The 16223-nt window shown below is 41.0% G+C and overlaps 1 protein-coding gene across 5 annotated transcripts in view; it reads right to left on the reverse strand.

The window, feature by feature from the left end:
* Nucleotides 1-16223, reverse strand: part of LOC144270066 (schwannomin-interacting protein 1) — a 389770-nt gene that overhangs the window by 35157 nt on the left and 338390 nt on the right. For 3 of the 5 annotated variants that reach the window (XM_077826271.1, XM_077826274.1, XM_077826270.1), the window contains exon 1: nucleotides 9739-9816. The exons of the other annotated variants lie outside the window; for them this stretch is intronic. In XM_077826271.1, coding sequence (XP_077682397.1) covers nucleotides 9739-9816 — 78 coding nt within the window. Of the gene's footprint in view, nucleotides 1-9738; nucleotides 9817-16223 lie in introns of those variants that run through there. 5 annotated transcript variants of the gene reach the window in all.

A 16223-nucleotide genomic window follows, 5' to 3' on the forward strand; every position in this document is an offset into this window, starting at 1 on the left:
CCGCCTTTTTCCCTGCCTGTTTGCTCTTGGAGGACCCAGGTTGCAGGGCAGGCCGCGACTGCCTCTGAGGGCACCTTTTATAGACCTTCAACTTGTTATAGGCAGCCTTGTACTTCGGTTGGGTGGCCTGAGCGGGAGCCTGCTGCGGCCTAAACTTAGATTTGGCCAGAGACGGGACATAGAAACCCAGAGTCTGGAGGGTCGTGTGTGGGTCCTTCATGCCATTCAGCTTTGTATCTGTTTGCTCCACAAACAGAGCTTTGCCGTCAAACGGGAGATCCTGCATGGCAGCCTGCGCTCCACTGGACAGCCCGGACAGCAGGAGCCACGACGCCCTTCCCATGGACACCGCCAAGGCCATGCACTGTGCTGCCATGTCTGGCGCATCCAAAGCCGCTTGCAGGGATGCTCTGGCAACTGCTGTACCCTCCTCCACCAGTGCCTTGAACTCTTTCTTATTGCACTCCTGGAGGGAATCCTCGAACTTGGGCAGGGAACCCCACAAATTGAATTCATACCTGCCCAGGAGCGCCTGGTGGTTTGCCACCCACAACTAAAAACTCAAGGGAGAATAAAGCCTTCTCCCGAAAAAATCCAGCCTCCGCGAATCTTTATTTTTCAGGACAGGGGCTGGTTGGCCCTGCTGCTCCCTGTGATTGATGACTCGACCACCAGGGAGTTGGGTGCCGGGTGGGTGTTGAGGTACTCGTGCCCCTTGGCGGGGACAAAGTACTTGCGTTCCGCCTTCTTAGAGATGAGGGCCAGTGAGCCGGTGTTTGCCACAAGGCATTTGAAATTTTTGCCACCCCTTTGTGGAGGGATAAAGCTACCCTGCCGGTGTCGAAGAGGACAGCACGTTGAACAGGGAGTCTGAGGGTTTCTCCAACTCCTCTACCTGGAGGTGGAGGCTTGATGCCACCCTTTTAAAAAGTTTTTGATGGGCCCTACGTCCTCCTGCGGGACGGAGCGGGGCGGGGCTGTTATCGCCTCATCCGGGGAGGGCAAGGAAGCCAGCAGGTGCTCTGGGTGTCCGCCAGCACTGGAGGATCACCACTTGGTCGGACTCCAGGCACGGTGCCAAGGACATGTGTCCCACTGACCCCCTCCTTGGAGGTCTGGAGAGGGAGGCCGATGGCGCCTTTGAGGCTCTGGCTACCGAGCGGGCCCCCACCGGGGGCTGTGTTGGGGCCACGGTGCCCACTTGTACCACTGGGCCGGCCACGGGGCTCGGAGTCACTGCACTGGCTGTGACACCGATGGGCCCTGGTTGTTTGGCCTGTCTGGCCTGTCCCATGGAAGGGAGACTACAAGTGGAGGCCGGGCTGACGAACAATCTGCTGCTGTCTTGGGACCGGGAGGAACGGCAGTGCAGGGAGCGATGTTGCCCATGGGACCGCGACCTCGATGCGGAGGACTGGTACCGTCTGTAGCTGCTGCTCTGCGATCGGCTCCGACGGCCGGACCAGTGACTGCGAGGTGCCAGTGATCGATGCCCTGGCCTGCGGAGGCGATGAAGCGGGATTCCGAGCGGGAACAGCGTTGATGTCCGTTCCGTGACCAGCCGCGGTAATCCCTATGAGAAGAGGACCTCTGGCGACGTCTGCCTCGGTCCCGTCGGTATTCACTCCGTGATGTGAAGCAGTGCCAGGAGTTTCGGTCAGACGGCACCCAACCAGACAGACAGTCTGGTGGGAGTTGAGGGCGATCCACAAACTGAGACCGGGGCCATGCTGGGGGCGACTGCGGAGAACCCAGCGGTGGCTTGCCCCTGGGGTGTGCTGCCAACATCGGTGGCGCTCCTGGTACCGGCATGGACATGACGTCCCGGGCCACCTGCAGGGCCTCCGGCGTTTCTGAAGCAGCCGGGCTACTCCACTCTACATGAGTCGGAGGCCTAGAGGCCGGAGGGGATCGAGGACTGCTCAACATGGGTCTAGTCTCTGCCCCTGGATTCCCTTGGTGCTGCTGCGAAGAAGGCGTTTCCTTTGCCTTCTTGTGCCCCGGGGACGGGGAGCAGTGCCGACTGGTCGAAGGCATCGGAAGGTCGCTGCACGCCGACGCCGCGGTGCCTGGTGCCGACTCGGAGCAGCGCACCGGAGTCGGGGTCAGCGCCGACTCCATCAGAATAGCCCGGAGCCTAATCTCTCAGTCCGAGTTTCAAACGACTTGTAAATCTTGCAACGATCGCCGATATGGGTTTCTCCCAAACAGCATAAACAGTCTGCATGCGGGTCACTCCCTCGCATAGATCGCCTACAAGGGTTGCACAACTTAAAACCCAGGGTGTGGGGCATACCCCGGCCTGTGCACTCTAACTAACTGAACTGCTAACTAACTACAGGTACTAACACCGAAAGAACAAAAAGCTCTGGGGACGAGCTACAGCAAAGCTGGAGCAGAGCAGTTCCAACGCACCTTCACTGGAGGCAAGAAGGAACTGAGGGTGGGGGGAGCACACAGCTCCCTTATACCGCGCCATGGAGGTGCCACTCCAGGGGTCGCTGGGGTGCTCCCCCTACGGGTACTGCTAGGGGAAAAACTTCCGGCACCGGTGCACGTAGCGAGCACGCACACCTATTGTGGAATACACATGAGCAATCACTCGAAGAAGACCTGATCAACCCAGTGTTTTTAGGATATCATGGGCATACACAAACAGCATTAGTCAGCAATCAATCATCTTTTAACTGGCACTCTTTGCATACAACACATTATATCCTAATTAGTCTAAATTTACACAAACTTATATTTTGACTTTGTATTCAGATGTATTATGATACTTAGTGACAGTATCTTGTCCTATAGGCGCATAAGGATTTCTGGGTCAAGGCAGACGAAAACAAAATTATTATATTAGTATCTGAAGTTTTAATATAAAAATTAGCATTGTTTGCAGTAACTTATTTTAAAGCTACAGAGGCACCACAAACTTTTTCTAAATGTATACAGTGCTCATTTGCACTAGATACACAAATGCAAAGAACTCTATAATCTAAACATTAATAGGTAAATCCACTGAAGAGACTGCTATACCCTGGGCAAGGCTAGCCACAAGGTTGAACTCAAGCCCTTAGTCAGCCCCTCAGTCTGTTCATTCCCTCTGGGACACCTGGCATTGGCCACTGTCAGAAGACAGGATACTGGGCTAGATTGATCTTTGGTTTAACCCAGTATGGCCGTTCTTATGTTATTAGTCTGGTGAATAACAGCGGTCCTCAAAACTTAGATCTCTTGTGATTCTTTAGTCATTTGGCTAGGATTTATCTTCAAAAAGGTTAGTGATCAGAGCTACAGTATAGATAAAATTTACTCAAAATTTTTCAAATAAAGCATACAACTGTTGCAATGTTTGGTAGCTTTAATGTAATCTTCAGACGTTATTTATGACATCTTAGATGTCATGGCTGGATGTAGTAATCACCTATTTCTGTATTTTCTTTCAGGGTTTTTATCCCATGAGAATTTATTTACACACTTTCATACATGTTTTTGTACAAAACCTTTTCCACTGTAACAGCACTACTTTATGTAGTGCTTATTAGCATGAATAGATCCACCAAAATCAAAAGAAACTGTTCATGGTAGTAGCACCATGCTCAGTAAGTTTTTGCAGGATCAGAGCCTTAGTGAGGGGGAATCAGACATCTATAAAGTACCTAATCAATCCTATATACTTTCATACATCTGGCAGGTTTTATGCAGAATGTCATTAATGCTTCCCAAAATTTGTTGAGATTCTCATATGGAAAATACTATGTAACAGTGCAACGTTTTATTAAATATTATAATTAAATTAAATTATGTGTCATCTAGTTCCGTGGTTTTCACCCTTTTTTCACCAGGGACCTATGTTTTCTATCTTGGCAGGGATGAAAACAAGGAGCAATGGAGGAGGAGTGCAAGCTGCTGCTTCTTAGTCCTAAGTTTGCACCCGCTGGGTCCTAGTGACAGTAGTATTTCTCTACTTCCTTAATATGCACCTGAGGGTCATGCCCCACCAGTTGAAAAATGTGTATCTACTCTACTGCTTGCAAAGAGCAACATTTTCTTCCATTTCGTCTACTCTTAAGCACCTCTGCCGGAAGGAACAGTGGCCTTGTTATTAAGGAACTCTCTTGGGAAGGTCACAAGATACCTGCAAATTGAACATTAGGATGATTAAATATTTATATTAGAGGTGTGCCTCAAGACCCCAAACAAGAATGAGGCCTCATTGTGTCAGGTGCTGTACAAATGGATAAGAGAGACAATCCATGCTCTGTCTGGGTTGCATGTTGACTATGGCTTTATAGCGTTTTAAGATTTTCTTTACCTCAAGTCTATTGCTTATTATTCACCTCATTACTGTAAATATTTTTTTCAATCTGTACGAATATACTACCCTCAAATATCCCTTTCCTCCAAGTCACACAATTAATTTCCTTATCTTCTCATCTATTTATTACTTTAGTGGCCCTTCATTGGATTCTGATGTATCTATATTCTTTTAGAACAGTGATTCCCAAACTTGCTCCGCTGCTTGTGCAGGGAAAGCCCTTGGCGGGCCGGGCCAGTTTGTTTACCTGCTGTGTCCGCACACTTGGCCGATCGTGGCTCCCAGTGGCCACGGTTCACTTCTCCAGGCCGATGGGAGATGCTGGAAATGGTGTGGGCCCAGGGACGTACTGGCCGCCGCTTCCAGCGGCTCCCATTGGCCTGGAGCAGTGAACCGTGGCCACTGGGAACCACGATCGGCCGAACCTGCAGACACGGCAGGTAAACAAACCGGCCCGGCCCGCCAGGGGCTTTCCCTGCACAAGCGGCAGAACACGTTTGGAAACCACTGTTTTAGAAATAAGATGCCAAATATATATGACTCCCTCCAAGCTGGCAGAAAGTATTTTTAACATTTCCCGTGTTCTACCAGTGCTAACCCTACATTCAGACCAGAATGTCATTTGCCTTTTTTGCAGCTTCACTTCATTTTGAATTCATGTCTCATCTGTCTCTCTCTCATCTCCAAAGACTTTTCTGCATTACTGCTCTTTAAGTAGCACCCTCATCTTTTATGCTTGTGCTGGGGGTTACTCTTCCCTGCTTTTTTACTTTTACATATTTAGTCCCATTTAGATCTCTCTCAAACTTTCAGATCATTCTGTAATTTTGATCCACCCCCCACTGTGATTGCAATTCTTCCCAGTTTGATATCTGTACATTTGATCAATGTACAATTTATTTTATCCACTAAGTAATTACTGAAATATTGAATAATACAATTCCCAATATTGAACCCACATTAACGCACTTTGTAAGTCACCCTCTAGATAATGACCATAAAGGTATCAATTGTGCCATAAGTTCTTATAAAACAGGGAACAGTTCCTAAAAAGCCTAATATACTTGAAAGCTGGATTTCATGCTAAAGATAGATCACTGTAACGGATACACTGAATATTTTGATATTAGAGAAACTTGGTTTCAGACAGGAACCAAATCAATAATCTCATTCTTCAGCTACCAAGAATTTTTAAATTATTTTCTACATAAGAAAACCACAAAGAAACAAACACTTGGAATATAAAAACATTAACATAATTAAACATGTATTATATACATCTATGGTCAAAGATAGGTCTTTCTATTAGATCTAAAGTGAGATACACAGATTTTCACCAAAGAATCAATTTTGTGGCTAAAGCACACAGTCTAAAAGGACAGTAGAATTTTTGTAAATGTGTAAATTTTTGTAAATTTTGTAGCTGTTACCTAGGAGAACGCAAATGCTACATTTCATTAATATCATGAGTTATTTTGCCTTCTATCCCATCACCTAGACTTTCACGAAGCAAAACAGGTTTGAATTATTAATTCCCAAATTATAGTGCTATAAATAAATAGTGTTATAATTCTGAACACTACATCCTGCCATTAGTCCAGCTGCTGAAGGAACAGGAAAAGGAAAAGTTACATAGTCTCTTCCTTCTATATCCATTGTAGGATCTAATTTTAACCACAGGAATAGAACTGTTCGATTTTTCTTTTTTTCTTTTAAACAACAATACCAAAAATATTTACAAGAACATAAAAAAAAGACGTGGTATTCATCAGTACATAACTCGGTCTAGCACAGAACTCATGCATGGATCAATTCCCCAACCACTGATTATGTGTGACAAAGTTCCTAAGAACCTTACTGAAAGTTAAGTTTCAAGGCCAGTTTTGCTAAACCAGTGAGGTGTCTGTGGTTTAGTCAAGGAAAGGAAAATGAGAATCTCTACATCTAAAACACTAATTTCAATTAAGTTTACATTAAGAGAAGTGCCAAACTTACTTCAGTAAATTAACAACTAAAATGCCACGGGGAGGCCATCATTTTGACCCTTTGTGATCATATTCTCCATGCCACATCTATCTACTTACTGCTTTTTAAAAAATATATTAATTACAGCTTTGTTGTTTACTGACCCATACATTTACAATTTGTTTTCTTAATGGTCCCCTATCTTTCCCCACAAGAAAAAATAAAAATAAAAAACCTCTCACTCTTCTTTTAACCCCACAGCAATAACTTCCATTTACCACATTTGTCCCACCTATTTACCATCTGTTCTTCTTGCCAAATATTAGAAAGGAGAAACATCCCTAGAGCTGTGCTGGTGACAACAGCACAAACAAGACGATTATAAAAGTTTTATGTATTATATACATACAAATAAAAACACATACCCCTCTGCAGACTTATGGTACTATAATATATAAATAATGCTTGCATCTATGATTTTTCATTGTGTAGTTATGGATGCCATGTTTTCTTTCCAACACATTAAAAGGGCAAATGTTACACACTTTGCTTGGAAGTTGGAGTGTTGAAAGTTATGCTATTAACCTTGGGGCACTTGCCCTGGCAAAACAACAGTTACAGAAGTTAGTCAATCTATCCAAAGATATTTTAACGCTGGCTAAATATTCCTATATGACAATATAAAGTTGATTCCATGGGTCATGTATTCACCATTTAAATTTTACCATTTACTATAATTACACCATTGATGTAATTATCTGCTGCCTGAACATCTGAACTGGCTTGAATGTTTGAGAGGATACAACTTCCTCAGTAATTTGTAGCTGCTTTTTGGCACTGATCTACAGTCCTGTCAACCTCTCTACTGCAATGACCTACTCTGTTGGAGGGTGAAATGCTGTTTTCTGTTAGTCTGTAGATTCATGAGCATGACAAGACCAATGTGGATAGGAATTATGGAAGTTTCTTGAAAGGTATTATATATCACATCCAGTGGTTGTATGGGATTTAATGCTGATTGGACACATTGAGAGGGTACTATTTAGTATCTGGGAAGAGTAGCCCTGTACGGCAGTCTTTTTCCAGCAGATTTTGTACATACACTCAATACAAAGAGGGAGTTTTGTCAGGTACGAACAGGGGATTAGCAGATAAGCTTTTACAGTTTTTATCTTTTTTCACAACATACCAGATATCTGAAATAGTATTACATTTTTTGATTCAACACAACCAACGTGGCAAGACTACATCCGTTTCACATGGGCCAATCAAGAGAAACTCCACTGAGTCACTTGGGTTTATACAAGTGTAACGCAGAATCTGACCCCCTGAATCTACATTCAAGGACTAAGTAAGGTGAATAATATAAATGCTGTCATACCTCTGGCAATTTAAAGGATTAAGACAGTTATGTACATGTTGCCAACAGTTTACTACTTCTCATTTGCTTTGGCTACACCTGCTTTCCTTTCCTGGATTAACTCCACATTTCTTTCTTTACTTTAGTTTGCTTGTAACAGGTTTGGGATTAACAAGAAAAGACTTAAAAATACTTTAGTGCCACAATATTACCTCCTATTCTTAGTTATTGAATAAGATTGGGCAAAATTGTTTGACAAGAAAGCTCTATATGCCCTCAGAAAAAGGAACAGTCTAACGATCAAATAGCGTATTGGAGTGCAGGTACTACTGAGTTCTGTTTTATTTCTAATCCACCCACTGTCAGAGAGTGCTAAGACAACATTTACTGGATAAGCTTTCCTGTTTTGCTCAGTTTTATTAATGTTGTTACTGAAATATCACTGGGTTATTCCCATCATTTATACTGCATGTTAAGAAGAATGTGAATCCCACAATAGCAACTTGGAACTTTAGTTGATTGCTCATCCATCAGTAGTAATGCATTAGACCATTATCTTTTACTGACCTGCTTTTATGTATACCTCATTCCATGTATAATAAACAATAATTGACTCTGATATGGAATTTAACAGTTTGTATACACAGTAGATTTTATATCTATATAGTAAATTGGTTTAAATGTAGAGTTATTGCTGAAGTATTTTTACTGGGCAACAGTGTGAAATTTGTTCCAATCATGACATCTTCCCTGTACAAGAACTTTACTGCAGGGGGTGTTAAGATGCCATTAATGTGGACACTTATCACCTCAGACTTTTTCCCTTCTTGGCAATTATACAACACTGAAAACACAAGCCATGGCAGACCAATAAACAGCAGTACATGAGTCAGCTCTCGGGATTTACTGACAGTATTTCCAAAGGAGTGAACAAAGTTCATACATTACTACTTACATAACACAAGAAGTGATTATTACAATGCAGCCCATTGTTTTAATATATTTTACACACTAAGATGTCATCTGAAATAGTGAGTATGTACAAAACTTATTAAAATGTAAATTTAGAACCAACACGTAGCAGCAATTAGACAACTCTGCAAATATCACCTCACCGAGGCGAGGCTTTATTTAAGGACACTGCCAACGTACAGAAGTGTTTAAAGGTAAAAATATGTTATTCTATTAACATTTAATTGGATTAAAACCCAGCGGGGTTATGGCAATTTTTTATTTAATATTAGAAGCAATGGGCCAAATGTTGAAAGGTGCTGATGTCAGATACAATGGGCTGGATGCTGCCCGGTGCTGTAGTTAGTGAGAGTTGAGGGTGGTGGGTCTGTTATGGAATGATACTTCTACATACTGTGAAACAGTTTAGAACAGCACTTGTTTCCCTTGGAAGGAGGTTTGCGGGGGGGGGGGGGGGGGGGGGGGAGGAGGGAGAAGTTGCATAATATCCTGGCTTGTCGGGACAAGCATATACTTGCAGTTAATGTCAGGATTACAACCATGCCGCTGAAGCTATTTTTGCCTCAGGTCCGTCATTACCAGATGTAGACAATTACTATATTTAAAGTTCCAAAACGGTACATGGCATACTTTATTTTTAAAGGGACAAAGGCTGTTATAATATTTATGAAAATCCTGTACTCATAGAATACTTGTTTTCATATCTTTCACTTCAAGATGTATTTACGGTGCAGTACAAATAAAATGAAAATTTAGAGTCAAAATTTTTCATTTCTTAAGCTGCACTGTAATTTGTATTAAAAACTAGAGGGCCACAATATTTCTGAATTATTTCTTAAATTACAGTTTTGACAACTAAATGTGGAGTGTAAGACGTTTTACAGAACATGGCAGTATACCAAAAACAATCAAATTTTAATAAAAATTACTTGTGTGTTAAATATAACAGAATGTTTCACTATTTTAGCAAATAAAGAAAAATAATCATGAAGAAACATTTATATATCTGGATGAACTGTAGCATAGGGTGCTGGGAATGGTACTGGCAACTCTTCAGATTTGAATGGTTTCTCTTTTGCAAAAACAGAGCAATTGTCAGAAGACAAGCGTCCTTTTTGTCTCTTACCTTTTTATAATTCCCCTCCATCTCCAACGTGGATACTTTACTGATGATGTCATCCATTCCATCACTGTCCATATTCATCCTTTAACTCTCAAACCCCCTCACTGCAGATTAAATATTCCTTGCAATTATCACTATTCATTGTATCCACAATTTATTAGTCCATACTCCAAGATCTGTTTGGATTTCTCATTTTCAAACTGAAATATCAGATGAAAACTGAAATTCTGTCAGTGTTCTTGCTCTTTTTCATTCAGAGAGACTGTCCCGTACTTTTACCCTTGTCTCATTCACTCTAGTGTGAGGACAGCTGCCATTCCATGCAGTTAAAATGTGACTTCTTGCTGACACTTTGGCCTGTCAAGGGTATGGTCTTCTCACAATCTGCTATCACCTTCCTCTGAATAATTCTCCTAGAATCCTCTTCAAAGCGTGTTTCTTTTCCCTAATAAAGTAAAAGGCTGTCTTTGAGCCTTAGCCAGCTGATTATACTGAGTTCACTGCTTAGCAGTGTGTGTTGTAGCTACAAGAGGAAAGCAGCAATCTTCCTCCAGCCACTGGTAGTGCAGGATAAAAATAGATGGAAACTTGCCTAGCAGACTACACCAGGGCAGAGAAAACCTGGTATCTTATGACAAAATTAAAACAGTGTGGTTCAAAGTCAAGGCTACAGGAGGCAAAACTGGACTCACTTCAGGGACTTTCACATACAACCTCCCTGTACAATATAGCAATACTTTCTGTACAGACTGGTTGTTCTGTTTCAATATCCACAACTTTAGTCTATTAGAGGAAGCAAAAAAGAATTCCATAATTTGTTTGGAAATTCACCCACAGTGCCTTTCCAATTTCAGTAGGAGCTCTTCATTCTTCTTACTGCCTTTCTTGCCTCCATGCATTGCATGGTTGGCTTACTTGCTTAAGAGACAGGAGTAGCAAAATCTACAACTGGAGGATTTTCCCCCCATCCATTTCTTTCACAAAGTATATAACTAGGGATTTTTTTTTGTTTTAAAGGTGATTCCTTGGCTGGAATATTTTTTTCAGACATAATAAAGCCTTTCGGAGAAAAACAATAAATCCAAACCCAGTGAAGAAAAAGGAAGCATTCAAATATAAAGATTTCACTTGTCACAAGCTTCTAATATTTTCAGAGTCAGATTAAACCCCACTGGCACCAGCAGATACAAATTCAAGGAACACTGTGGAACTTGGCTCCCCAGCCAACCACCACAAGTAAGTTCCTCACCGCTCCCCACTCTCCATACCAGGATTCCTTTTGGATTTCATAAAGCCTTCTACTCACTCCAGACTTGTGGGCATAGTAATTGGTTTTGTAATGGTATTTAAGAAGTCAAGGATTCCATGGCTCACTGTCTTTTTCCCCAAGCCCAGCGTCTTTCCCTTTTTAATCCTTGCTCAGATTGAATATGTTATTTCCATGGAGGAAGACACCGTTGTAAGTCACTCAGGAGTATTAATTCTGCTGCATGTCAATTGTCAGTGGAGGAAGGGAGAAGGAAAAGGGGGAATGAGTGAATGTACGAAGATCCTCCCAATGCATGGGTGATGTAACGATCCTGTTGAACACGGGACACTGGTGGCCAGTTCTTGTGGTGCTCCCTCTCCTCACTTTACAGGGAGCTTGGATATTATAGCACCAGATTCCCCCTTGCAAGGGGAGGGTTAAATTTTCCATACTGCATATTTACAGAAACATTCACACCCTGCTCCCTCCAAGAGGATCCCCTTGAGAAGAGGTTGGAGCCTGGTGTCTGTGTTTCAGGGACAGTGAGATTGTGGAGGGAGGGAGGGAGTGCGTGCAAGCAGATTCCTCTCCTTCCCTCATAACAGCATAAGAATGGCCATACTGGTTCAAACCAACGGTCCATATAGCCCAATATCTCCCCAAACACTGCATGGGTAGTTGATGAAGGAACTCCTTTCTTGGATTCTTCTCAGCACCCATGCATACCTTCAAGATACATCAACCCTCAGTTGGACTTCATTTTCTCAGAGAGGAGTGAAGGGTTATTGACAGTTTCTGCTGCAGGCACAGCCAATCCAGCCAAGAATGGTAGAAACACACCAGGAAAAAAGATTCCACTTGTGCCTGTCTTGTTTTTGGGACACAGAAAAGAAATGCCAGAAACACGTAACTGAGCTAGGAGCTCCAGTTGTGATTACTGTGACGGTGCCCCCCATAAGGCGTTATGGAAATATGCTTATGAATATATATTACATAACTGGAATATGTTCTATGCTACATATGCCATGTAACATATCTACGTAAAGGTTATGATCTACTGAATCTATTAATCCTACTTGTATGCATGTATCATTTTTGTATTCGAAGTTATGAATATTGGCCGTGTACTGGCTAAATAACCTTAGTAGAGCATTTGGTCAGTTCCTGGAGAAAGGAATTCACAAAGTTAAGTGCCCAATCAAGAAGCACTTAAGGAACAATGGATCTTGGAATGCTCCAATCCACATAAGAAGTCTTCCTGGAGACATTCAGGATACCATGTGGGCAATAGCTTCTGCCTGTAAGAAACTGTGAGTCATGCACGGACTTGTGACTTGCCCAGGTGACTCCAGAACTCCATCTTGGAACTGGACTTTGCACAGGAGAGAGGAGGGGGTCTCCATCCACAAGAGAAAGTCTATTTAAGCCCGTGGGAGACCCCTCCATTTTGTTTTCAGCTGGCTAAGGAGATATCCTTGGGGGTGGAGAGGCTAGCTGAAAGAAACTGGAACAAAAGAGAGTAACTACAGGGGGTGTGAGCGACTGCTGAACCCAGACTAGAAGGAGATTAATCTGTAAAAGGAAGATTACTGGACCTGGTGAGGTTTCGCCTGTATTCAGTTTTATTAGACATAGACTTGCGGGTTTTATTTTATTTTGCTTGGTAATTCACTTTGTTCTGTCTACTTGGAACCACTTAAATCCTATTTCTGTATTTAATAAAATCATTTTTTAAATATTAATTAACCCAGAGTATGTATTAATACCGGGGTGTGGGGGGCAAACAGCTGTGCATACCTCTCTATCAGTGTTATAGAGGGCGAACAATTTATTAGTTTACCCTGTATAAGCTTTATTCATTGCACTATACTTTGGATTTAAATATTGTACAATAGATGGCAAATTCATTTTTGGAAATAAAGCATGGAATGCTTTGAAGAGATTTCTCTTTATGCAAGAAATGTTCTAGGTTAACTTGCCTGGACGATATATGATCATTATTAGACAGCATAAGGATTCTTGACATTATACTTTTTTTAATTTATGGAGAGCAAATAATTGTATTTTTAAATGAAGAACATCCTAATGGAAGAAACAAGGCAAGTTTTCTCATAAACCTTTACTGTTCTTGTATACAGTAAATACTGTGTTTATACTCAGGTATATAGTAAATAATGATTATATCAAATAGTCTTTCTCCTCTATAATTTCAATATAAATTAATCAACAACATGAAGAGCTGGTGTTTATTCAGATGGTTTACACTTGCTTCCCCCTTAAATTATTTGAAACAACCCACTGTTAATCCAGTGATAAAATATTGTGTCTGCCTATTAAAACGGATATTTAGAAATGCTGTCAAAGTATTTTCTTCATGGGATTAATATATTTCATGCAAAGGAGAAGGTTTTGTTGAAGGAGTTAATCACTACGGGTTGACCATTTATCCCTGGATAAAGAGCATATTCTTTTTACTCTTCCTGACAGAGCAACATTGTAAAAATCAGAATAAATAAGTAAAAAAAAAAAAAAAAAACCCCAAGAAACAAACCAACCCCCCCAAAAAACTAAACCAAAAAACCCACACCCACCCTCTTCAGGGTATGAAAAAACCATCTAAACTGTTGAAATTACAGAAACTGCACAAAGAGTTTATGCATTGTTTTAATTTAATCAGAGATAAAGGATAGTTTTGTAGTTAAAGCCCTGGACTAGGACTTTGGAGATCTGGATTCAGTTCCCCCCATCTGTCCTTGTACAGTCACTGACTCTCTGCCCTCATTTCCCGACCTGTACAATGGGAATAAAATGTCCTGTTTTATCTATTTAGTTTGTAAGCTGTTTAGGGCAGGAACTCTCCGTTATTACATATATGTATCGTGTCTAGTACAAGGGGCCATGCTCCTGGTGGGGAACTCTATGTACTATCACCATATAAATAATAAATGCAATTAATGTATGTGATGATATTTTACTTCAACACCACTAACATAAAAGTCAAGTTTTTGGGCTTTGTAATTATGTTTAGAAAAAATGAAATGAAATCACACACACCATTGCAGTATCCAACTCAGAATAGTTTGCTTCTTTCATTAGATAAAAAGGAGAAGGGTTCTATTTAAAATACATTCACACAGAATCTCACTTAAAATTTTTCAGGCTAATTACCCGGTCATCCAAGTACAGTTGGAGAAATGTCTTTGCTGAGATTCTCTCAGGACTCACCTTGTAATGAGACCATCCGACAGAAAAAAATAAGTCATATCAGTTCATTTAGCTTATTAGTTTAGAAGCTGATAATTCTGGTTTTAACTCAAATCAAATCACAACCTTAAATGAAAATGCACTGTTCAATGAACATCTTCTTTCAAATGAGAGAGAAGAAATCAATTCAGAATACTATGTTGGACAACAGGTTTCTGATAAAGCAGGATAAGGGTTACTTTTGTGAGAGAGAAGCCCACGTAAAATTTCATCAGCTATGAAACTGGAATCATGGTTATAGTTACAAAAACTGTTTCTCCCTTCAGTGAATTTAAACGGTAGCATTAGGAGAGAGGCAGTTTGAAGTCTGAGATTGTAGTTAGGGCACCCTAACATAAAAACTGGAAACACATACTGAGTGCATCTCAACTTTAGTAGGAGTAGGAGTACCACAGTAGCAACTTAGAGGCCCCAATCAAGATAGGGGCTTCATTGTGGGGGGGGGGGGGGGGGGAGTATAGACACAAAGTGAGATAGAGTCTCTGCCTAAAAGAGTTTATAATTTAAATAGATAAGACAAAGGGAGGAAGAGTTAGCAGAGGTATAAAGAGGGGAAGTTACTTCCCCAAGGTCACAAATAGGTCAGTGGCTGAGCCAGGAATAGAACCAAGGTCTTCTAACTCTCTGTTCACTGCCCTATGCAATAGGTCATGCTGCCTTCCTGTGGCTCAAGCTACTACAGTTAAGAATCTAATGTAACAACCCCCTCCCCACTCCTTCACATTCAAGGATCAAAATTAGTCACCCCCTTGAACATATAAAACTATTTTACATAACAATTTCAAACTATACCATCTTTTTGTGCGTGCAAAGTCTGGGGGGAAAATGCATTTCAATTTCAGGTTTTATAAAAGCAAGAAAACAGGACAGATTAACTTTTACTTAGTCTTAACATTAAAAGCTTAATTTTTCATACCGATAGTAAGGCATGAAACAGTCAGTGCCTTCTGCTATTTTTTTTAAAAAAGGTTACTAAAAATGAGCAATACAATTGTAACTGAAATTGTTATCAGTATTTTAAACATTCAGATTTAATTATGCACGGATAACACTTATCTGAGTCAATGAAATAAACTAAACGATGAACTACAAATTTTCTAAGGTCTGCCATAAAGAGAATAGGCCATAATAATCTTTCTGTTCCAAGGATCCAATCTTTTCCAAACAGTGCACTTTAGCAGATTATCTAGTTAACTGATCATGGTAACCCAACTAGAGTACCTATACCGATGAACACCTCTCACAATAATCTCAAAAGTGGTTGCTACTTTATGATTTATTAGTAGAATTTACAGCATTTTTTATATCTGGTTAGGTTATAAACAAGTTTGGAAGGATTACATTTCTAATCAGTAAATGCCAATAAACACTGATTTTACTGTGCACACACAAACCTATGAAAATATATTTTCAACAATAATAATGAAAATGAACCAAGAGGCAACGTAAGAAAAATGCTGCTTGAGAACTTCTGAGAGTTTGATTTAAGGATAGATACTTTGTACATTTTGATATGTGATATTGACAATTTGCATTTTAATAGTTATAAAACTTTATCATTAAATGATTATTATCTGACCTGCCCCATAATTTCCTGCAACTGTAAAAATTTAAATTGATAAAAATAGAAAAAAATGGGTTACTTTAGAAAAACTCTTTTAAAGTCAGTCCTAATTATGAAAGTACCACTCTGAAGGCTGGCCATCATCCATCTTCCCATTTATACAGACATGTCTGAAAAGTTCCACAGAATGAGCAGAAAGCACTTCTATGTAGCAAAGGCGAGCTTCTCTCACAACTTCAAAGAGAAAAAGACAGCCAGCCTCATCCTTGCAGTCTAACCTGTCTGTTAAAGGGCTCCCCACCTCCAGAGCGGCAGGCTTCTTTCGTTTACTTAATAGTAGCAGTTTTTCCATTGGTGATCAGTGTGCCCAGAACTATTGATCTATGGAGTTCCAACTCCCTTGTTACAAAA

The sequence above is a fragment of the Eretmochelys imbricata genome, chromosome 9 (assembly GCF_965152235.1).
Source record: "Eretmochelys imbricata isolate rEreImb1 chromosome 9, rEreImb1.hap1, whole genome shotgun sequence".
Taxonomy (NCBI): domain Eukaryota; kingdom Metazoa; phylum Chordata; order Testudines; family Cheloniidae; genus Eretmochelys; species Eretmochelys imbricata.